The sequence below is a fragment of the Eublepharis macularius genome, chromosome 3 (assembly GCF_028583425.1).
Source record: "Eublepharis macularius isolate TG4126 chromosome 3, MPM_Emac_v1.0, whole genome shotgun sequence".
Lineage (NCBI taxonomy): Eukaryota > Metazoa > Chordata > Lepidosauria > Squamata > Eublepharidae > Eublepharis > Eublepharis macularius.
In genome coordinates this window covers 69,232,234-69,256,328 of record NC_072792.1, presented here as the reverse complement: position 1 = coordinate 69,256,328, position 24,095 = coordinate 69,232,234, and the positions used below count along the sequence as shown (strand labels likewise).

The following is a 24,095-nucleotide window of genomic DNA, read 5'->3' as shown; positions in this document are numbered from 1 at the left end:
TATCCATCTTGTGTGTTCGCTACACATTTTTCACATCAGTAAAAGAAAAAGCACTCAGCACTTATAGAACTCCACTTTTCAGAAAACAAATGGCAAAACTTCGAACATCACTTTAAGTGCCTTTGAAAGGATCACTCGTCTCTTTACTTATAGAACTGAATAACAAGGAGAACAAAACATATTTTGTTTCTAATTAGAGTGTTACTTGAGTTAATGTACAGTGTAAATTATCAAAAATGCCGTAACTGTTGCCATTTAGGAAGCATGGCACCCTTACCCAAATTGTTTCTTGAAGTTTTCCATTGTGAGTATTTCATTATGAGCTTCATTAAACACCAAGTGTTTTGTGTTCTTGAAAGTTATCTCTTTAAATACACTCTTCTCAGAAAGTTGATGCTTTGCAGAATCCTTGCCTGCCTGGTCTTCATATATGCAAAAAATCAAATTAAGTTATGGATGCTAGTGGCTAGAAGTACATTCATAAGAATGTATAAGATCATGCTGTTGTTTAAAAAAATTAGAAACTCATACATGTGTGGGATGCATGGGAACAGCCTATTAGTATTCAAGAGCTATTCTTCCAGTTTGAAAGTCTCCTATACTTGCTAGTATTTATTTACTTTATGTATAGTCTGCCTTTCTCATTGAAACTCAAGTCAGATTACAAAATTTAGCAATGCAACAAGAACATTATAACATGTAATAAATATTGTAATAAAAACTGAAATCTAAAGTTAGAAAGCAATGTAATAAAATAGTATAAGATATGACATAAGAAGTGCAAAAACAGGATCACAGAAATTAAGAAACAGTACTATAAAACCCATAAATAATCCTGAAGAATTTAAAGATTATGTAGAGAACAGATTTGCAATATTATGTTTAAATGATTGTGAGCCAGAAGCAGGGCCGGCTCCAGCGTCGCCGGCACCTGAGGCAGCTTAAGGGGCTGCCTCTGTGTGCGTGCGTGCACTGAACTGCATGATGACATCACTGTGTGTGACATCATCACGCAGAGCTGGGTTTGCGCACGGGGCCATCCAGCCCTCCCATTCAGTTGCTCTGCAGGCCAGGCACAACTGGCCGCCCTGGCCACCGGCTGTGCCTGGCCCGCAGAGCAACTGAACGGAAGGCTGCCCGCTTGCTGCCCGCTCGGGGCCGCCAGCATGTGCTCCTGGCCAGTGGCAGTGGCAGCTCTGTGGCGCACGCTCCTGCCCCTGGGCCGGTGCCCCTCCGGCGCCTTATCGCCCTGAGGTGGCTGCCAGCCCGGCCTCAATGGGCGGGCTGGCCCTGGTCAGAAGAACTATGGGCTGAAACCTAGAGATATTATCAAGGAACAATGTGTAAAGACTGTTCCTGTAGCCAAAAGAAAGGAGAAGCCTAAATGGATGACTGAGAAAACTCTTAAAATTGCTAAAGATAGACAAGAAGCAAAAGCAAAAGGTGACAGAAATAGGGCCAAAATTCTAAATGCAGCTCTTCAGCAATTTGCATGCAGAGACAAAGAAATCCATTATAATAACCAGTGCAAAGAAATAGAAGGCAACAACAAAAAAGAAAGAACAAGAGATTTGTTCCAAAAGATCCAAGAAATCAAAGGGAAATTCAAGCAATGGCTTGGGATGCTGAAAGATCAGCGTGGAAATACAGTATCTGATCAGGTCAAAATAAAGGGAAGATGGAAACAATACACGGAAGAACTATATAAAAGAGATGGAAGGATGAGAGATACCTTCAACGAAGAATCTTTTGATGAAGAACCAGAAATCTTAGAAAGTGAAGTAAAAGCTGCACTAAAAACAATTGGGAGAAACAACGCCCCTGGTGTAGATGGAATACCAATAGAGCTATTTCAAGCTACAGAAACAGAGTCCATCAAAATCTTAACAAGAATATGACAACAAATATGGAACACAAAACAATGGCCCAAGGACTGGAAATGTTCAGTCTACATTTCACTTGCCAAAAAAGGGGATGCTAAAGAGTGCAGCAACTATCGGACTATTGAATTAATTTCTTACGCAATCAAAGTGATGCTCAAAATTCTACTGCAAAGACTCTTACTATATATGGAGCAAGAAATGTCAGATGTTGAAGCTGGATTCAGAAAAGGAAAAGGCACTAAAGATCACATTGCATATTTAAGATGGCTATTGGAACATATCAGAGAATTTCAGAAGAAAATCAGTCTGCGTTTTATAGATAAAAGGAGAGCTTTTGACTGTGTGGATCATGAAAAGCTATGGAGAGTGTTAAAAGAAATGGGGGTGCCACAACATCTGATTGTTTTGATGTGCAACCTGTACTTTGGACAAGAGGCTAATGTCAGGACAGAATACGAAGAAACAGAATGATTTCCAATTGGCAAAGTTGTCAGACAAGGATGCATATTATCTCTCTACCTGTTCAACCTCTATGCAGAGTATATCATAAGGAAAGCTGGATTAGCTCTAGAAGAAGGTGGTGTGAAAATTGGTGGAAGGAACATTACCAAATTGATATATGCAGATGACGCCACATTACTAGCAGGAAATAGTGAAGACTTGAAACGACTACTGATGAAGGTTAAAGGAGAAAGTACCAAAGGAGGATTACAGTTAAACATCAAGAAGACAGTGGTAATGACCACTGAGGAACTACAGAATTTTAAAGTTGACAATGAGGAAATTGAAATTGTTTAAGATTTTCTATTCCTTGGCTCAATTATCAACCAAAAGGGAGACTGCAATAAGAAAACAGAAGACTGAGACTCATGAGAGCAGCTGTGAGGGAGCTAGAAAATATCCTTAAAGATAAAGATGTCTCTCTGGTGACCAAGATCAAGATAATCCAAACTATGGTATTCCCCATTACTATGCAAGGATGTGAAAGTTGGACGGTGAAGAAAGCTGACAGGAAGAAAATTGATTCATTTGAAATGTGGTGCCGGAGGAGAGTTTTGTGGATACCATGGACAGCCAAAAAGACAAATAAGTTGGCACTAGATCAAATCAAGCCTGAATTCTCCCTAGAAGCTAAAATGACAAAACTGAGGACATCGTACTTTGATCACATCATGAGAAGATTCTCTGGAACAGTCAATAATGCTAGGAAAAGTAGAAGGCAGTAGGAAAAGAGGAAGCCCTAAAACGAGATGGTTTAACTCAATAAAAGAAACCACGTTTTCCAGTTTGGAAGATGTGAGCAAGTCTGTTAATGATAGGATGTTTTGAAGGTCTTTCATTCATAGGGTCACCATAGGTCAGAGGTGACGTGACACATTACATACACACACACACACACACATACACAAAATCCCATTTGAAGAATTCTGTTTTACACATTCTGGGGCCTTCCTAACCTCCTCAGGCACACAAAGTGGGAGCCACAACACAGAATGATATCAGTCAGAGTGTGTGAAAGCAGAACTAGGAGCACATGCCCATATTAGGAATTATGTCCACAGCTTATATTTACACTACTGTTCTTACAGGTTTAACTTGCCTTACTCGGATTACAAGATAACCCTTTCCCAAAGTTCCATACTAAATTCAAAGAACAGATCAGCAACCCAGACGGACTCGTGACAAGAAGCACTGTCTGGCTGTTACTGTTCTGCCTGCTATCGCTAGGAAGAGGAATACACTCCACTGTGGAATGTACAGCTCAAAAGCCGTAATAGATTCTGCTACCTAGAAAGCCTCATGCGAGAAATATTCTTTTAATGAAAAAAGACCAGAGATTAATATAGGGAACACAATCTAACTGGTAGCAGTGTCCTTAAACTGCCACCTAGTGGAAATTGCCAAAACAATTTAAATTAGATTACGTAGTAACAGCTATACCTGCATATGCACCTCATACACACCAAGTACTGGTTTAGCTGAAGCTGGCAATTCCGCAGATGTCAGGCATAAGTTGAACTTGTGTCAGAATGGCCTCATCTAAATGCTCTCTATGCTTTAACACATTTAATACATGAGTAATCTTGTACCTACCAATATTTGGCAAATGAAACAAGAACAGAAGCTGGCTTAGAGAAACAGTTGGCTTGACAACGAGATAGATAATATTTAAACTTCCATTCTGTTTCCACTGCTTCATACATTACAAAATTAATACATGTAGTCACAATGATTTGCCATGGTTTCTTGGTGTGTATGCGGTGTAAATCATTTTATGCACATATACCATGAAGAAACAACAATTAATTCCAAATAGGAATCAGATAAAATTCAAAGTGACCCTAAAGACAGACACCCTGCTAACAAGCCATTCATGTGTTCCCCCCCACAACTCTAATGTTCAGGGTGGCAACCCATGACGTTTTCCCTATAGAAGTTTAAAGTATGGTTGCCACTCCTACTTGGGAAATCCTGGAGATTTGGAGGGGTGGAGCCTGAGGATGGCAGAGTTTGGGAAAAAAAGGACCTCAGCTGGATGTAATGCCATAAAGTCTAACTTCCATGGCAGCCATTTTTTCCAGAGAAACTGATCTTTGTTGGCTGGAGATCAGTTGTAATTCCAGGAGATCTCCAGCCACTACCTGGAAGTTGGTAATCCTAGTTTAAAGGAATAAAATAAGAGACATACTGTCATGTGTGAAAGTAGTAAAAGTGAGTACTTTGCTGCAAGTTGACATATTTTGTAGCAGTCCAATAGCATCAGGCTTACAGACACTGAAGAGTGATAAATAAGTAAAACAGTAACCAAGGAGTAGGCACAGAATATAAACTTAGCAACATTTTAAATCTTTTATTAATTTGGTAGAATTTCCTTCTAAATTTTCCTAATTGTTGGTGCTTCAAATTCATTTTTCTGTCCAAGACATTTCCCCAAAGAAATCAAACCTCTCGTCAAGCCTGGTACGTAGCTCAGAGAACCATTCACTCATTTTTACAGTTTGCTCTAGAAGCCGACAGTGATAACACTAGGGATGTGCATTTTGGCTTTCTGAAAGCCAAAAGAAAGCCGAAACAAAAGTGTTTCGGCTTCTTTCAGGTTAGCCGAAACGTTTCAGGCTAAGCCGAAACGTTTCGGCGAGCCGAAAGAAAAAAAGCCGAAACGTTTCGGCTTTAGGCTTTTTCAATGGGAAAATGCCTCCGGCGTCTTCCCGGACGTCTGGGGGAGGCATTTTCCCACCGAATCAGCCCAAAATTGGTGGGGACCTTCCTCTAACCCCCTGTCTACAAACCCCCCAAGTTTCAGACCGATTGGACTTTGGGGGGCCATGTTATGGCCCCCCAAACCAGGTCGCCCTATCCTCGCATAAAAAAGCGAAGGAGCAGCATATTGTTAGCATGCTGCTGCTCATCTTCTTCATTATTTCCTATGGGGAAAAATGAAGAAGCAGGCTTCCTTTGCCAGGGGTGGCATTTTGCATGCAAAATGCCCCCTCACCCTCAGAGGCCCTTCTCCCACCCCTCCTCCCACCCCCCAACAAGGCTCAGCCTGCTCCCACTTGGGGGGGCCATTTCATGGCCTCCCCAAGTAGGTGCTCTAATCTCATTCTCTACCACTGACAGCTGGGGGAGGCTTGTCTTGCCAGGGGTGGCATTTTGCATGCAAAATGCCCCCCAACCCTCTGGGGCCCTTCTCCCACCCCCCACCAAGGCTCAGATTGCTCCCACTTGGGGGGGGGCATTTCATGGCCTCCCCAAGTAGGTGCTCTCATCTCTACCACTGACAGCTGGGGGAGGCTTGTCTTGCCAGGGGTGGCATTTTGCATGCAAAATGCCCCCCAGCCCTCTGGGGCCCTTCTCCCACCCTTCCTCCCACCCCCCACCAAGGCTCAGACTGCTCCCACTTGGGGGGGCCATTTCAGGGCCTCCCCAAGTAGGTCCTCTCAGCCCCCAAAGTCCACCCCCTACAGCCCCACACAAACCCAATTCCCCCCCAGCTGCCACACACAGACCCAAATCCCCACATTAGCCCCTCACAGACCCAAATCCACTCCCAGCAGCCCCACACCCATAACCCCAGGAACAGGCTGGCAAAGGCCAGCCCTCTCCCTTTGTTCCCTATGCTGGGAACTTCTAAACTCTCTTTCCCTGGGCAATTCTGCACAGCCCAGGGGTGCCACAATGGTGGGCACACTTCTGAGTGCCAGCTGGTCCCTGTGAAAGAGCACCTGAACCACAGACACCTCCCTCAAATTCCCCCACCACCTACAGTGATGGCTGGCCAGCCAGCCCCATTGTTCCCTATGATGGGAACCAACTGCACAACAAAGAATAAAACAAGAACACCACAAAATAAAGTTTTTAAAAAATTATTTTCTCCCTTCCAAAGAACAAGTAGGCAAAGCATAATGACACATTACACCAGCAGTCCCCCACACAGAAAAATAACACAACTCACTTAACATCAGAGAATCACAAAGCACGATTCCTGTCAAAAACACTTTATTTCTTGAACAGCTTTAGGTTACACAGCAGGGGGGAACACCAAAGGGCATGGCAGCACTATCTTACACAAAAATAACACAACTCACTTAACATCAGAGAATCACAAAAGCACAATTCCTGTCAAAAACACTTTATTTCTTGAACAGCTTTAGGTTACACAGCGGGGGGGGGGGAACACCAAAGGGCATGGAAGCAGTATCTTACACAAAAATAACACAACTCACTTCACATTAAAGAATCACCCCAAAAAATTGCTGTCAAAAGCACTTTATTTCTGTAACTGCTTTAGGTCACACAGTAGGAAGGCACAACAGAGCCGGAAAGCAGTGTACTACACAAAAATAACACAACTCACTTCACATCAGAGAATCACACAAACACAATTGCTGTCAAAAACGGTGAAGTGGTTTGTATTATTTTTTGTAGTACATTGCTATCATGCCCTGTTGTGCCCTCCTACTGTGTAACCTAAAGCTGTTCAAGAAATAAAGTGTTTTTGCCAGGAATTGTTCTTTTGTGATTCTCTGATGTTAAGTGAGTTGTGTTATTTTTGTGTAAGATAGTGCTGCCATGCCCTTTGGTGTTCCCCCCTGCTGTGTAACCTAAAGCTGTTCAAGAAATAAAGTGTTTTTGACAGGAATCGTGCTTTGTGATTCTCTGATGTTAAGTGAGTTGTGTTATTTTTCTGTGTGGGGGACTGCTGGTGTAATGTGTCATAATGCTTTGCCTACTTGTACTTTGGAAGGGAGAAAATAATTTTTTAAAAACTTTATTTTGTGTTGTTCTTGTTTTATTCTTTGTTGTGCAGTTGGTTCCCATCATAGGGAACAATGGGGCTGGCTGGCCAGCCATCTCTGTAGGTGGTGGGGGAATTTGAGGGAGGGTGTCTGTGGTTCAGGTGCTCTTTCACAGGGACCAGCTGGCACTCAAAAGTGTGCCCACCATTGTGGCACCCCTGGGCTGTGCAGAATTGCCCAGGGAAAGAGAGTTTAGAAGTTCCCAGCATAGGGAACAAAGGGAGAGGGCTGGCCTTTGCCAGCCTGTTCCTGGGGTTATGGGTGTGGGGCAGGTGGGGGTGGATTTGGGTCTGTGAGGGGCTAATGTGGGGATTTGGGTCTGTGTGTGGCAGCTGGGGGGGAATTGGGTTTGTGTGGGGCTGTAAGGGGTGGACTTTAGGGGCTGAGAGGACCTACTTGGGGAGGCCATGAAATGGCCCCCCCAAGTGGGAGCAGTCTGAGCCTTGGTGGGGGGTGGGAGGAAGGGTGGGAGAAGGGCCCCAGAGGGCTGGGGGGCATTTTGCATGCAAAATGCCACCCCTGGCAAGACAAGCCTCCCCCAGCTGTCAGTAGTAGAGATGAGAGCACCTACTTGGGGAGGCCATGAAATGCCCCCCCCCAAGTGGGAGCAGTCTGAGCCTTGGTGGGGGGTGGGAGAAGGGCCCCAGAGGGTTGGGGGGCATTTTGCATGCAAAATGCCACCCCTGGCAAGACAAGCCCCCCCCCCAGCTGTCAGTGGTAGAGATGAGAGCAGAGCACCTACTTGGGGAGGCCATGAAATGCCCCCCCCAAGTGGGAGCAGGCTGAGCCTTGGTGGGGGGTGGGAGGAAGAGTGGGAGAAGGGCCCCTGAGGGTAAGGGGGCATTTTGCATGCAAAATGCCACCCCTGGCAAAGGAAGCCTGCTTCTTCATTTTTCCCCATAGGAAATAATGAAGAAGATGAGCAGCAGCATGCTAACAATATGCTGCTCCTTCGCTTTCTTATGGGAGGATAGGGGGACCTGCTTTGGGGGGCCATAACATGGCCCCCCAAAGTCCAATCGGTCTGAAACTTGGGGGGTTTGTAGAGAGGGGTTAGAGGAAGGTCCCCACCAATTTAGGGCTGATTCGGTGGGAAAATGCCTCCCCCAGACGTCCGGGAAGACGCCGGAGGCATTTTCCCATTGAAAAAGCCTAAAGCCGAAAGCCGAAAGTAAGCCGAAAGCCGAAAGCCGAAACGGCTGGCCGTTTCGGCTTTTGGCTTATACGAAAGAGAATCCTCTTTCGGCTTTCTGCTTTCGGCTTTAGCCGAAAATTTTTGGCTTGCACACCCCTAGATAACACAGAACGGAAATCTATAGGGATGCAAATGCAACAAGCTGCCAGGAAGTGGGTGCACTGACTGCTTTTGAGCCCTCTGCAAGTATCATATTTTGATAAGCCTTTTCTCTTTAGAGCTGTCTGAGCATCAGTGATAAGGTTTGGGGCAAAACCACTAATGTACATAAATTACAAGGAACTTTGGGGAGGGGGGTCTCCAAAGGCATGAATAGGCCCTTCATGGGAATATTACCATTCTTCTTTTATATTTCAGTTTTACAAAACTAGATTAAAGTAAAATGGAAGGCAGAATGTGCATTCTTCTATGGCTATATTAACAGAATCTTCATTTAAGAAAAATATGTTCAAAATAAAAAAGAACATGTTTCTACTGTATCAGAATTTTATAGAAATGTTTCATTTAACAATCCAGTAAAACTGAGTATGAAACAGATGGCCTTCCCCACCTTCAAATCATCATTGTATATTTATTTTACAGAATCAATTAAAATAATATAATAAAATGTTAACAAATGCATCCACTGTAGAAGAATTCACTTAAATAGTACTAGGTGTACAGTGCAATCCTTTATTTCAATGAGTTTCTAATTCATTTAATGCACTAGTTTGCTTCTGAGAACAAGCTTGGGAGATTCTCATTGTCTTATCGAGCCATCTAATGAAAAACTATGGCTTTTACAGCAAACCAAACTTAAACTAGGATTTGTACTTTCTCCTACAAAGCCATCTTCTTTGACTCTGCTTTTTAGGCACGTAGACATCAGATTTGACAATACCTTTCCTCAACTCTGCTATACCTTCTGTATGGGCTTCCACATAACTTCCAACTCTTCTGAAGATTTACCCTATCTACTCTCTTCCAACTTCCACTTTACTAATCCCCCAACCCCCATTTTTAGCAATTTCCATTTCTGAAACCAAATATGCAAATGTAAGCATTTAATAACACTACAGTCATTGTTCCCAAATAATTATCTCACACCAAGTCCTGCATACCACTCAGGGCTAAGTCCACCACTGTTTCTGTTCTAGCTGCCATGGCATAGCCATTTATGCTTTGCCACTGAAATCACCCATTTTTATATCAGTTCCTCTTTTTCTTGCCTCCTCTATTTCTTTATCCATTCCAAGATAACCTTTTGAGTTCTGGTCAGGTGGGAGATAGAAAAGTGCAACTCTGCTTAAAACTTCTCTGTAAATTACCTTTTGGACCTGATATTCTTTCATAATAATTCTGTGGTGGCATTTATTCCTCTTAGGTTTCTAGTTTATTAGACTTTATGTCCTCTGACATTCAGAACCAAAGTAAACCTAATTCCAGCCCTTTCTACAGAATTTCTGTGCAGGATCACTGCATCTCATTGATTTTTCTACATTCCATCAAGTTTCTGAAATGCTCATTATACCTATCATCTTGTTTAGCATCAAGGATTACAGCTCTCCCATCACTGGCTTCTATTATTTCCATACCAACATGAATATCTTGTTTCCCGGTGTCCTTGACATGCACATTTTTCACTACAACCCTTAGATAGCTGTCATTTCTTGCACATGGCTACCTTTCTGGAATTTATGATAGCACATTGCTTGTTAGAATAGTCTCTGGCAGGAGATTGTGATGCAGAGCTTCAGACTAAACAAATCCACAAAAATAGCATTATTGTATAAACACATACAAAGACCTATTGGCAGGAAGACTCACCTATTTCCCTTAGTCAAATCAAGCAAAAACTTAAAACTGATGCATTCATTATGAAATAGCTTTAAGAAGTACAAATAACTTCTTATTTGGGTGAGCAGCATCTGAAAAATCTTATTTAGAGAAGATGTAGTAGCAGTTTTTATGAAAAATACATGATAGGGATATGGCAACTTCTGGCTACGGAAGCTGCTGCAAAGAATTGTGCCCCAGTCTCAGTGTAACCCAAATGCCTCCCCATCTTCTATTTAAAACTAGAACCCTTGGGATAAAGTACTGCTCAACTATACTGTGTGAACAAAGAGACTACAGCAATTCTACGTAGTCTGTAATACTTAGAATGAAAACCAGTTATAACAGAGAGAGAGAAATTATGTCATTCCAGGATTTCTGCCTCCCTTTGATTCATTTCCGTCATTCTCCTAGTCTGAAAACAGATCACTTCCACTTGTACTTATGTATGCCCTTTTAAGCCAAGGGCCCCATTAAGTAATGCAACCCATATGCTTATTATAACTCTGATTGCTATACTTAAGAACAGCAAATCTGAATTACAAACTCTAACTAGAATGTATCATTGACCAATGTAAAGCATATTTTGGTGCCTAGGCACATAAGGTAGGGGTGTGTGTGTGAGAGAGAGAGAGGGGGGGGGGATGATGTTTAGTTACAGCCAAAACACACAGATGGTATACATCCATAAAAATATCAAAGAAAGTACTAAAGATTTAATAAGACAATATTTTCTCCCATTTTACCAAGTGGAAATGGTCAGAATTTCTTTCAACAAGTGATAGAGCTGCATTCAAAAAGGGATCATGACAAGTAGGTCATGGTGTAACCTGTTAGGACAATTTCTATGAAGCTGCCATAGCACTACTGTTTTGTTCTGCTGGAATGAAAGCCATGTGTCTGTGTTCAAAGAAATGTTTGGGGGATAGACCTGAGCATAGCTTCTTCACAATTTACAGCGGATTAAGATAAATTCCCTGCTCTTCTTCTCAAGACCAGCCTTTACCAAACAATCCTATATGGCTACTGCAAGGGTATGATAGGCTACCAGTAAGCAAATGCTTCCTGCTTCCAGCCTCAAGCTACCATGAATATCCCTAGGCCTTGGTTATACAATCACTTGAGTTACACTGTAAGATACTGGAATCAAGAAGTTTGAAAGTCAAGAGAATTTAAAACTGGAAGAATAGCTCTTAAATACTTACGGGCTGTTCCCATGCATCCCTCATATGTATAAATATCTAACTGTGTAAACAACAGCACAACATTTTAATGAATGTACTTGCATCTGTTAGTATCTTTTTTACACAGGTGAGATGGGGAAACTTCCACCATTTACTTGCGTTTTGTGGGATATGCAGACCAGGTAGGCAAGGAGTCCAGGAAGTATTACATTTCTGACCATAATGACCCAATTCCCCAATTCTTAGGCAACACATCACACCGTCATCCCCAACCTTGTTATCTTTGACTCCGGTGTAAACAACCTTGTACTGAAATCCTTTGCATACTCATTTGGAAACAAACCCCACTGAAATCAATGAAACTTAGAGCTCAGTAAACGTGGATACAATTGGGCTGTTAATCTCTTTACATTTTAAATTTGGGTTGGTTTACTTTTTGATTCAGGGCAATAGTTCTGACAATTTAAACAAGCCCAGTATCTCTCAAGCAAGAGACACAGAGAAACTTAAATGCCACTTCTATGCTTACAGTTTAAAGTTGTACCTGTTCTTCAAGTCTGAAGTCTTTGTAGCTTGATTTGAGTTGAGCATTTGGTTCAACATTTGTAATATGATGAGAAACCTGCAGGACAAAAGTACACACATCGTATATATGTAGAGAGGCCATTTTTACATGAGCATGAACAGAAGACAGAATGGAACAGTAATGAGGTTCACCTTTATTTTAACTTGCAGAAAATAATTTGAGGTTTATTTTCTTCTCTGCGGGGCTGTGATTAAGACTTTAAAGAACAATTACAGGAAAAACTGAGGAACTGGAGAAGATGATGTGGCTAACATCTCACTGAGATTGTTCTCCTCTGCTCTGCTCACTGGCAATTTAAGGCCTAGCATCCCCAGAGGTGTGAGCTGAAAGGTTCCTTCAGTGCTTAGCCTGGATAGAACACTGACTATGGGTGTTTCCACATATCCTTAAAGGGATGGCCCACTCACCGAACACTGGCATCTTTTCTCTTTCACTCCACACTTCTCTGATTTCAAAATGGTAGCAGGCCGTTTGGCTTCCGTTTTTTCGGCGTCTTTTCAGGGACACAGGAAAGTGTGGGAAATGGCATTCTCAGAAAAGGCACTGAAAAATCGGAAGCCAAATAGCCTGCTACCATTTTGAAATCAGAGAAGTGTGAAGGAGAAAAGACACCAGTGTTTGGTGAGTGGGCCACTCCTTTAAGGACATGTGGAAACGGCATAGCAGAGAGAGGGAAGCTCTGCTTGGCACACAAGCCTTTCCCTTGTTCCTGTTTGTTTCTGTAGTATTTTCTTTCTGTACTGTAAGCTGCTTTGAGTCAGTATTGAGGAGAAAACAGGAGACAGACAGACAGACAGACAGATGGAAATGATAAACAGACATGATAAAAATAACAAGCAGTAATCAGTCCTTGAGAGCTGAAAGAAATGTTGGGGAGATACTTCTGTACATTAAGAATGGAAGTTAGAAGAAGAATTTAACAGATGTGTAGTGCATGGAGAAGCCAGTGTAACATGCACAAGCTGGAATTTTATAGTTTAATAATTTGGTTATAATGTCATATTTCCCCTTTTATGTGAGGTCCAAGGGTATGAACATAATATGGGAGGTATATGGTAGTTTGAACAGAAGGTGATGAAATGAATGTAATAACAGGAAAATTAATGTATAATAACTTTGACTATTTTATAAAGGCAAAACATTTCCATATGTAGCATTCCTTATTTAAAATAAAAGCTTAGAGCTATCCAGTGTACCTTCACATCACTATCCATTTGCTTGCACACAATGGTTATGTGTTTTGCTGATTTAATGTATTACTGCATATCATGGATTGTTACACCATGAAAACTGCGCAGCATAATTCTCATAAGTAAATCAGATATGCCGTCAATTATATACAACCACATGCAGTGACCTGTACACATTTCCTTCTCTAAATGTGAAGAATGATTGCCAGCGTTTACACATAGAAGCCAAGGAATAGTTGGGAAAAATCCCTGTCACCCAGAGGTCTTGTGGAGTGTACTAATTCCAGACATATTATAAACTATAGTATTTCAATGAATTGCTTAACAACAACTGAAAAAGATTCTACAGTACTGGGCAGCCAGAACTATCAGTACCAATAAAGGATCTCCTGGATGTGCTAGAAATTGCAAAAACACTAGCCCAGGACTATCCTTCTTAAGTAATCACATACAGTACAATCCTAAACAAAGATATACTGTACTAAAACCACTGACTTTAATGGACTTAGAAAGATGTAAATCTGTTTAGGATTGCACAGTTAGTGTACTTTCTTTCAAATATAGTGAGATGCTAAAACATCAATGCATTTGATATATCAGTTAGTTTTTTTAAAAATCTATTTTGGACAGCAGGATTAAAGGAACCTAGAGATTCATATACCTGTAAAAGAATATACAGCTGAGCTGTTGATATTTAGGCTTCTTGATGAAGGCAGCTGCAATACTGACACAGAATTCTGTTCTACGCATGCAGTGGAATGAGGTGGTAGAGTACTGAGTGCTGAGACTGCAGAACAGAAGGTTCCACTTCATATGGCAGTGGTAGTGTGTACCGTATAATCACAAAGAAAAACCTCCCAGCAAGAAGAAAATGAGAACTGCAAGGAATGATCTGTCTAGAACCTATCCCTCTAATTTCCTAGTTTGGTCTTCTTGTGGACTTGCAGGTTCTGTGCAGTGTTTTATGCCAACAGTTTGCTGCAGTCCACACATCCACCCCAGGATTCTACCCCCTCATTCTATCTCATGTATGGCCCAGGACTAAGACAGGTACATATGATACCAAAGTGCGTATAGAGGAATGGAGTACTTTCTGTGTTGGTCATCAATAGTTTGCTTTAGTTAACCAAATAATATAGCAGATTCTGTTTAGCAGAAGACTTTTTGCCTTATCATGTTTACCCCCTCCCCATTACTCCGTTCACCATGGCAGAATTGTTAGATCTACCTAAATAACCTGTATTCTGTTAACTGGAATATTAATTGTTAATCAGCAGATTAAATCCCACAACTGATCTTTAAAGGAACTCTGATTGACAGTATTTCTTCTGTTTTAAGTACAATGACAAGAGCAGTGCCACAAAAGATGGTGCCTCGCCTGTCTGGGAAAAAAAACGCTAACGGCCATTTTAAAAGAAACAGTACATCCAATATTCTCCTGCTAAAGTTCTGCACATACCTGTGAACCAAAAGGCCTAGGAGGCAGAGCAGGGGGAAGTGGAAGCCAGCCTGCCCTAGCTGTTGAAACAAAGGGACAAAAGAAACAAATTTAATGCATGGACCCTCAAACAAAATACATGATTAGAGCCTTTTGGTTTGTTAACAATTCAAATCAAGCTAATTTTGTTTCTGCTAAAAGCAATATTAAATGAACAACATAACTTCTTGGTCTTCCTCAGAAAGTTATATATTCTGTAATAATATACCAAACACTGACAATGGCTATTTTTAGTGAAAGTTTTGAACTGAGGTACAAGAAAGTGAAGCTTCCCTCAAGATTTCTGTTCTGTCACTAACACTCTTGCTTTAAAAATTGAAGCAATCTCATAATGTGGATATTAGAAAGCATTCAAAATAAAATGTGATGTGAAAAAGTGCAGTTGTACAGAAAACATCTGTGGGTGGAATTGAATATTCTGGCTTTTGGGCGAGCTATATTTTTGGCAGGGACTGAAGAGGGAAGAAACTGAACAACCATCTCATTTAAGGCTTTACAGTAACATAAAATAATTCAGTCTTCTGTTCTAAGCCAATGATCTGAGATGCTAATGCCCGTGACGGGACCGTCATCTATTATACTTCTCAATCTGGCTTCAGTTAAATCCATAATCTGCAGAGATGAGGCTTTTTGAAGCAATTAGTGACATACGGATTATACATGTATGAGCTGAGGACCTGCAAGGATTAGTGGAGGGCATCTCATCTTCCCCTCCCCCACTATTTCCTCTTTCTTATCCTTGAAAGCTTCCATAGTCTCTCCCCCCTCCCTGTGTCCTTTCTCCTTCCCACCCACTAACAACCTACCTTTATTTCCCCCCCCCAGCCACATCTTCAGATTTTCTTTTGGCAGTCTTTCACTGTGAAAACATTACCAGGGGCAATTGTTTGGTGCTGGCTGCTGGACCAGGCCCATCTGCACAGTGATGAACTTGCAAGGACTTAATGGATGCATCCCTTGTATCCCACACTGTACACTATTTCCCCTTCTCTCTCTCCTGGTAACCCCCATATCCTCACCCTTCCACACCCCACCCACCAATCAACCTTTTATCTGCTTCTGATGATCAGCTGTATTTATTTGTTTATTTCATTTAGATCCCACCTTTCTCCACAATGGGGATGAAAAGAAACTTGCAGCATTTTCCGCTCCGTTTTATCCTCAAAAAACGCCTGTGAGGTAGGTTAGACTGAGAATGTGTAACTGGCCCAAGTTTACCCACTGAGCAGAATGGGGATTTGAACCTGAGTCTGTTACTCTCGTGTCATGAAAACCCCACCAGGGGTTGCCATAAGTCAGCTATGACTTGAGGGCATTCTCCACCACCACCTCTTAGATCCTAGCTCAAAAGTCTAACCATTACACTGGCTTTCATAGGGTGGCTGATGTTGAACAGTGGCAAGCAGCAGTGACTGTGTGAGTCATGGAAGTCATGTGATAGCAAATTGCTCAGTGGTTGCTGCTGAGCCTGGTTTCAATTAATTCTCCCTCAAATGCCAAAATAGCCCTAGAGAAGGCCTTTCCCCTCTCCCTCTGTCTTTTACTGACAGAAACGAAGGCTGGAAGGCTGACAATACTATTCTAGTTGCCTAGCAATGGCCACTGAGGGCATTCATTTCTTAAAGCTGCAAGTGCTGCTTCTATCGTTTTGGGAGGTTTTAACTCCAATTTTCTAAAAAAGATTTCAGATTTTTCTGCAAACGTGGGACTTTTCTCAGATTTGTAGAAAGATCTGTCCTGTTTGTCCATTGGTCCCAAACTCTGAACTTAAGTATCTACAGAGGGGACCACATTGAGAATGAGTTATGTTAATGATGGCAGGACGTACAGTCAAGGAATCTTATCATACTTAATCTTCTAGCAGTTTCTTACAACTACACAACATTTTTAGCATACACAGTTGGAAAGATACTTAGCATCTTTTGTGCTTGTCACTTGACAGTTTAAAATTCTGGCACTTGACCCATGAGAATGGCAAATTGATACATGTATCCTACACCAAAAATCTTATTGTACATGCCTTTGTTAAAGCATATGAAATCTTTTAAAATTACATGCTCTCTTTTTCAGAATTGCTTGGGTATGATCATTTACAAAATCTAGTGAAATAATAATAGGAAATAATTAGGTTTTAAAGATTTATGGACAACTGCTAAATATAATTCTTCCAACACACACACGTGTGTGTAACATAGGGGAGGGAGGATCGCGTATATTCAGATTTGTAAATGGCCAGTAAAATCTGGCATCACAAATACATTGTGTCTGGGTTGCAAGCCATTGGAATTTAGGACACATTACCCACAAAAGCCACAGAAACATCTGTAGGATTAAAAGGTTAATCACAGTCATTAAATATATGAAAAAGTATGTATTAAGTTACTGGTGGTATTCTTTCTACAATTAGGCATGATTTAAATAAAAACAATATGGGTGTAATATCTTCACCCCTTGTTCCCTATGCAAAATATACCTAACAAGAAAATTTTTCTCTGCTTTTGATGAGATTTGATCAAATAGTGTGAGGTGCTGAATGATTCTTAATGTAAGGTGTTAGGACTGGATTTCAGCCTTTGGATAAGAAGGGCTGTGAGACTGTTTATGCGCAAAATTCTGAGAATTCTGACCCACAAGTTTGGAGCATTTCAAGTGATATGAAAAGGCATGTTTGTGACATGTCTTCTGTGTTTAAATAGGAGATGTTAACTTATCTACTTAGCATTTTTATTCTGCCCTTCCTTCAAGGAATTTGGGGTGGTGTGTATGCTTTTTCCATGTTTTCCTCAACAGCCTTGTAGATCTGCTGCAAGAACAGGATTGCCCCAAGATCATCCAGTCAACTTCCTGTCTGAATGTGGATTTGATTTCAGGTCTTTCAGGTCTGCTCTGAGACATTTGTGTAGTCAAACCAATAATATGTGTACATGAGTTTTGGATAATGATAGCTTCTAGGTATGTTTCAGCACATCCACAAAAGATCTCTCTTTCATATGTTACTGTTTACTGTAGGGATATGCTGTGAACATGCTCACATTTAGTTCTCTATCTAGCAATTTTCCCAAGAGTTGCTCACATTTGGGATTCCACCCCTGCCCCCATTAAAATTTCACTGTTGCTTTCAATAGGCATAGCCTGATTCCCTTACCTCATCTCCACTCATAGCCCTTAAGTTCTGATGTCTACCATACAGAGATATCCTTTACTTTTCTTTGTCCCCTTGCTTTAATGGGAAAAGCTTTGGTATGCTTTCATTCTCCCTGCTCTCTAATGAAACTAAGGGGTTTGATTTTTTTCTTCTTCAAGGAATGCATATGGATAGCTGTACAAGTATGTCCTTTTAAAGAAAAATAATTACTGTTTTATATTATAAAGGCAGATTCATATATACACACACAAATATAAAGAGAGAGAGAGAGAGAGTTCTGTTATAAAGCCTCAAGTACAGATACTCCAAGGATTGCTTCATACTCCTGTACCAAAGCCACTTTGGTGTTTGAATTAACTGATGTGATGATTTTAACTCAATTACCACTTATACCAGTGTTTCACTATGGGTGCATAAAAAGCATACACATGCTAGGAAACTGTGAACCATCACAACTCAATGATGCATGCGATGGAGATGGGGAACCATATACAGATTGTCATGTTACAGTCTGCGTAAAGATTACACAGTCATTTCTGCAGAAATACTTAAGAGCTCTGAAATGTGTTAAGCAGTCTCTTAATTAACAGGATGGCATCAAGAGAGATTACAGGTCCTTGGAATGAGATGTTACCAATACTTCACACAGGAGCAATTTTTATTTTCTTAAATGAATTAGGTCCATTTCTTAGTTAACTAGGTCAAAATTTCAAAAACTCTTCATTCAGTGCCTTTATTATTAAGAATTTGCTGTAAGCACAACAGCATGTGTTTCTTTCATGTTCTGTATCATAAGTGATAACTTTGCTGCATATGTGGTCAACAATCTCCTGGGGAAAGTACAGTGATTTGTAGTTCATTTTTTTAAAAAAAGTAGAACAAGCTAGGATTATGTCCAAGTCCCTGATTTCATATGCATTATCCTTGCAGCAATGCCAAAACTACAGAATGTTTCGCTTCAATTTCAGCTGGCAGTATTCTACTTTCCTTACAACAGACTACATTTGGGGGGGAGGGGGGGAATCCAACTTGAAAAATATTCTGTATCTGGAAGTTAGCATTTTAGGCAAGCAAAACACTCAGACCAGGCATGTTTGACCCAGTTTCCTGTTTTTTTAATCCTAATATTCTAACTCAAGCTATTCATGAAATATTCATTAAATCCTGCTGTTTCAAAGTATCTTTGACCTGTTTGAAAGAAGTCATGCTTATGCAAGCATTATTCCCAAGGAAAATCCAGAGAACATAATATCAGCAAACACTCTCTTCAAAGCGGAAATGGCAACACCATCTTCATAGAGATCCTTCTCCAATACTGCAGCTAGGGCTCGCAGCCTTCAGGTGGTAGCTGGAGATCTCCCGGAATTACAACTGATCTCCATGCAACAGAGATCAGTTCCCCTGGAGAAAATGGCTGCTATGAATGTTGAACTCTATGGCATTATACCACACTGAGGGCCCTCCCCTCCCCAAGCCCTCCCCTCTCCAGGATCCACGTCCAAAATCTTCAGGAATTTCCCAACCTGGACCTGGCAACCCTAGCTGCAGCCCAGAAAAGGAATCCATTATAAAGCACATGACTTTAGAGTATGGCAAAAACTAGGGATGCAGAGAAATGAAGGTATACTTCATTCCTGTCTGATTTATTACTGTTGGCCTCTACCTGTTAAAGACAGGAATGGCATGGCGTATTTTCCAAAACAGAATAGAACAAAACAGAACAAAACAATCATTATCACAGTTGCAGCATGCAGATTTTATTCCACTGAATATAAATTACAGAAGAATGTAGGAATCAAATTTCTTAGCATCTGTTTTATGGCAATGACACTGAAAGATATTAGGTGAGCACATTCACTTGGGGCCACTTTCCACATGACAGCCAGACACAGGTGTGTGCTGCTGTGGATAAATTCAAAAAAAGATATGGCAAACATACCAGATATTTTTGTTTCTAAAGAAAGGCCTATATACAGAAACCTCTAGGTATCTTTTCTATCTCCTTAGTTATATTTTTTTTACCCGTACATTTTAATGTGGGGAGGCTGTCTGTTACTACCCAGCTTAGATTTTATGCTTCTATTCCTAAAACCCATAGTAGTTTGCAGAAAAATAAAAACATAAATCATAAAAATATAAAATATAGCTCGTTTTAAAAAAACTACATAAAAATTCTACAGTTTACCAAAACACCCTACATTTTACAGCCGTAATCTTAATCTTAGATATCAAAGGCCATGCAAAATATATCACTTCACAATCTCTCTAAATGCCACCATGGACACATGACTTCTGACCTTCTGACCTTAGTTGAAAGGTCATTCCTGAGCATGGAGCTGACAGTGGTAAAAACTGAACTCCCAACTGCTGATTTTACTTTCTGTAGAAATGGATTATGAATCAGAAGTCAATCTGACGGTTCTCCAGGTATTCCTCCCCACATTCTTATTTATTTCATACTTTTATGTTCAAAAAAATACTCAAGGCAGCTAACAAGTATGAAATCCTCTAGAAATACATCAAATAATTAAGTATTGACTGGCAAAACCTTCCCAGGCAAAATAATAATAATAACATTTGATTTATATACCGCCCTTCAGGACAACTTAATGCCCACTCAGAGCATGGGTGGGGCTGAGAGAGCTCCAAAGAGCTGTGACTAGCGCAAGGTCACCCAGCTGGCTTCAAGTGGAGGAGTGGGGAATCAAACCCGGCTCTCCAGATTAGAATCCCTGCGCTCATAACCACTACACCAAACTGGCAGCACCCTCCACATTGCAAAGGGGGAAATTTGACAAGAAAATAAAGGGGGGTAGGGTTGCCAGTTCACTGGTGGGGGATCCCCTACTCCCACCCTCTGCCCCCCCTCATGTGATTGGTAGAGGGAAAAGGCAGGGGAATGGGCCTCCTGGGAAGTGCTCCTGGCGCAGCGCAATGGTATCACTTCCAGGAGTGACATCATTGCATAGGCTACAGGAGCGCTCCTGCATTTTGTGCAAGGCTGATTTGGGCCCCAAATAAGCCAAGCGCAAAGTGCAGGCACATTCCCACAGTTTGAGTGATGACATCACTCCTGGAAGTGATGTCATCACGCCACATCAGAAGTGTGCATGTGCAAAGCATGTGCACCAAGACCTTCAAAAGGTGGTTCCCCACCCCCTCCTGCCAGGAGGGTAAGGGGACCGGCAACCCGGGGGCATGGAACATTTATTGTGCAATGAAGTGGTCTGATCTTATGTAAGTAAGTGCTATTGATGGGGAACATCCACTTAATCTCAACCACGGACTGAATATTTTGCCCAGAGGCAAAAAACAGGTCTGGTCATGTACATTCAGCTAAGGATCAACCACTACTACCTTCTGCCAAAACAGAGTAAGTTTGTCTCAAGCCAGTAACACATTAAAATAACACTGTCCACTGATCTGTCTTCTTCTATCGGCAGCGAATAAAGCCGTGTCTTCAGCAGAACATAAACAAAAGCATCATGATCAGGCTTGCAAGGCATCAACGGAACAGCATAAGGGTGAAATGACTGAAAGAAGCAACACACACACACATAAATGAGAGTACTGTTTTATCAAAAAAAAGAGTGATTGGTTAGGCCATTTAAACTATCAGAGATATTTAACTGCCACAAAAATGTGGTTTTACATAAATTCTAAATGTTTCAAATTTAATATCCTAATTTAATATCCTAATACTAATTTCTAAAGATACAGTTCTTTCTTAATATGTTCAATGCATTCGGTAACATTTCCAGTCTATGCTGGGACCTTGATAGCCTTTAGTTCAAATTTAAGAATGCCCCATTCCCCCCCAAAATATGATGAAATGCAATAAAAGATATATAACAATAGGCAATTTGCTGAGATTAAAAAAAATTCAGCTCCTGAAGGCCACTGGATATTTTGCTCATGGGAAGTGGATCATGATTACAGGCAACTCCCAACTAGCACCAACAGTTGCTCCCAGTTTAGTTTAACAAATTAAGCCCCATGGCTCATTTGAAATACAGAAGCTGGGATAATGGCATCCACAGCTCAGACAAAGTCATGAATGTCTTCCTTAATGAAGCTCTATGTTATAGAATGCTTGAAAAGGTCCTCACCTGGATTTTTGGCAGAAGAGGTTCTACTAGGAAAGGAGTATCCAAACATAAGTATGTGAATGGACGTAAGGGTGTGCAATTTGGGTTTGGTATTTGGTAAAAGGGATTACTGAATCAGATTAGGTAATACTGAATTTAAGTTTATTGAATTTATTCAGTAAACTTCAGAAATCACGGCTTGGCTGTTCTTTGCAGTTCCTTTGCTAAGGAACAGCAAAGAAATACTTTGCCATTTCAGCCGAAGTCATCCATGAAACTATGACAGACAATTAATGAACTGGAATGATCCAGAAATTCAGCCTCAAGTGAAATGATCACTAAATTTCCCACAGAGGCTTCTTGATTTGCAAATACTCCCATGTAAAAATCACCAAGAAAAAGGATAGGTAGGTACATGCTATGAATGGAACATGTGAACTGGCATACAACTTCAATGAACTTTCAACCAGAGGCTTCATTCTGATATTATGAAACATTAAGACTGAAACTGGGTACAAACAAGCTCCCAGCCCTCTGTGACATACAAATGCAGGCTTCCCAGAAAATGGATATTTATTATTACTCAGAAACTGGGAGCCTAAATCTCAATTTAATCCCAGTTTAGAATCCTGGCTGGAATCCAATTTGCAGAGGAACCTGGATTAGATGTCACAATGAACTGGAGCTTGATCCCGCCTTTTTAACCAGATGGGAGGGGGAGGAGGGGGAATGAGGCAGAAGCAGAAGAGAGCGGGAGGGGGAAGGGAGGAGGGCAGGAGTGACCAATTCTTGCAGGAGCTTTCCTTCTCTGGCCAATGGAATTCTTTGGAAGGAGACTGCATTTTTTAAACTGCTGCAAGGAGTTAAATTAGGCAGGCTTGCCTCAGAGCAGTCTCCATTTTGCTCTGGCCTGGGGTTTGAAAGACACTGCCTAATTGCTGCTGCTGGCTCTCTCTGTGTGGTCTGGGACTCTGGCCTGCTTTAGACTGTGACTGAATCCTGACCTGGAGTAAGTGGATTCCTGCTGCTGCCTGCTGAGACCTGCTGCACTTGGAGGAATTCTGGAGACTTCTGCTGCTGTCTTTTTTGAGAATTGTTAGACTCACTTTTTTTTTTCTCTTTTGCGGGGGAAGGAGTTGGCCTGGTGTCTGGAAGAGATAGGGCTGGGAGGAAAGGGGAAAGGTTTTTAAAAAATTTTTTTGCATTTTTAAAACTGCTTGTTTGCTGTGTGTGGGGAGCTTTGGTTGGGCTTTTGTGGGGGGCTTTGGTTTGATGTTGGTTATTCTTCTGGGGGGATTCTTTTTTTCATCTGCTTGTTCTTTTGGGGGAGTCTTTTTTGTTTTTTCCTGTTGTGGGTGTTTTACAGTTCCAATTGATGTTATTAAATTAATCTCAGTTTTTGCTGGTTGTTCTTTGGGGAATGGGCCGTTTCCCCCTATTGTTGATGCTTGGCGTGCTGTTTCTTTATAGTGTTCACTATTTTTGGCTTGGTGTTTTATTTTGCTGTAAGTTTGGTTTGGTGTTCATTTTTTGTTGGTTTTGGTTGTTAGTCTTCTGGGGCATGTTTGCAGGGGTGTTTGGTTCAGTTTATCTTAAATCACCTAGTGGTATTTGGGTGTACTTTCAGGAGTAGGTCTCCTGCAAATTTGGTGGATTTTCCTTGCCCCCTGGATATCCCCCATAGTTTTCCCCATAAAGAATAATGGAGATTAGAGGTGGATGGGGGCACCTTCATTGGGAGGCATAAAATGCCCCCTGCATCAAATCTTTATAAAACTTGGGGGGTCATTAGAGGACAGGAGAAGGCCCCCTGCAAATTTGGTGAAATTCGTTCAGAAAGTGACCCCCTTGGCCACCAGATATATCCAAATTGTTTCCCATATGACACAATGGCCAAATTTTACTGAATTTGCTTTGCATTACCGAACCGAACTGGAGAATGAATTTGGTATTCGGGGAATATGAATTCAGTATTTGGGGAATACTGAATTTTTCCAGTTTGATATTACTGAACCTGAATTTACTGAATTTTTTTTCCTGTATAAGCTTCCTTACATGGAAGCTTCCTGAGCAACCCTCTGGATGATACTTCAATATTTACCTAGTAAGTTTTGCCAAGTTTCCTCTAGACCATCAATTTCTGTGGTGCCAAGATTATAAGAAATATCAACTTTAACTGGTCTGATCCAGAATTTCTAAGAATACAGTTTA

General features: G+C 41.2%; 1 protein-coding gene across 3 annotated transcripts in view; it reads right to left on the bottom strand.

The window, feature by feature from the left end:
- REPS2 (RALBP1 associated Eps domain containing 2) overlaps nt 1-24,095 on the bottom strand; it is a 142,231-nt gene that overhangs the window by 26,138 nt on the left and 91,998 nt on the right. For 2 of the 3 annotated variants that reach the window (XM_054973727.1, XM_054973724.1), the window contains exons 15-16: nt 14,613-14,671; nt 11,922-11,999 (exon numbers count right to left, since the gene is read on the bottom strand). In XM_054973727.1, coding sequence (XP_054829702.1) covers nt 11,922-11,999; nt 14,613-14,671 — 137 coding nt within the window. Of the gene's footprint in view, nt 1-11,906; nt 12,000-14,612; nt 14,672-24,095 lie in introns of all 3 variants that reach the window. The other variant, XM_054973726.1, reaches the window with a different exon arrangement.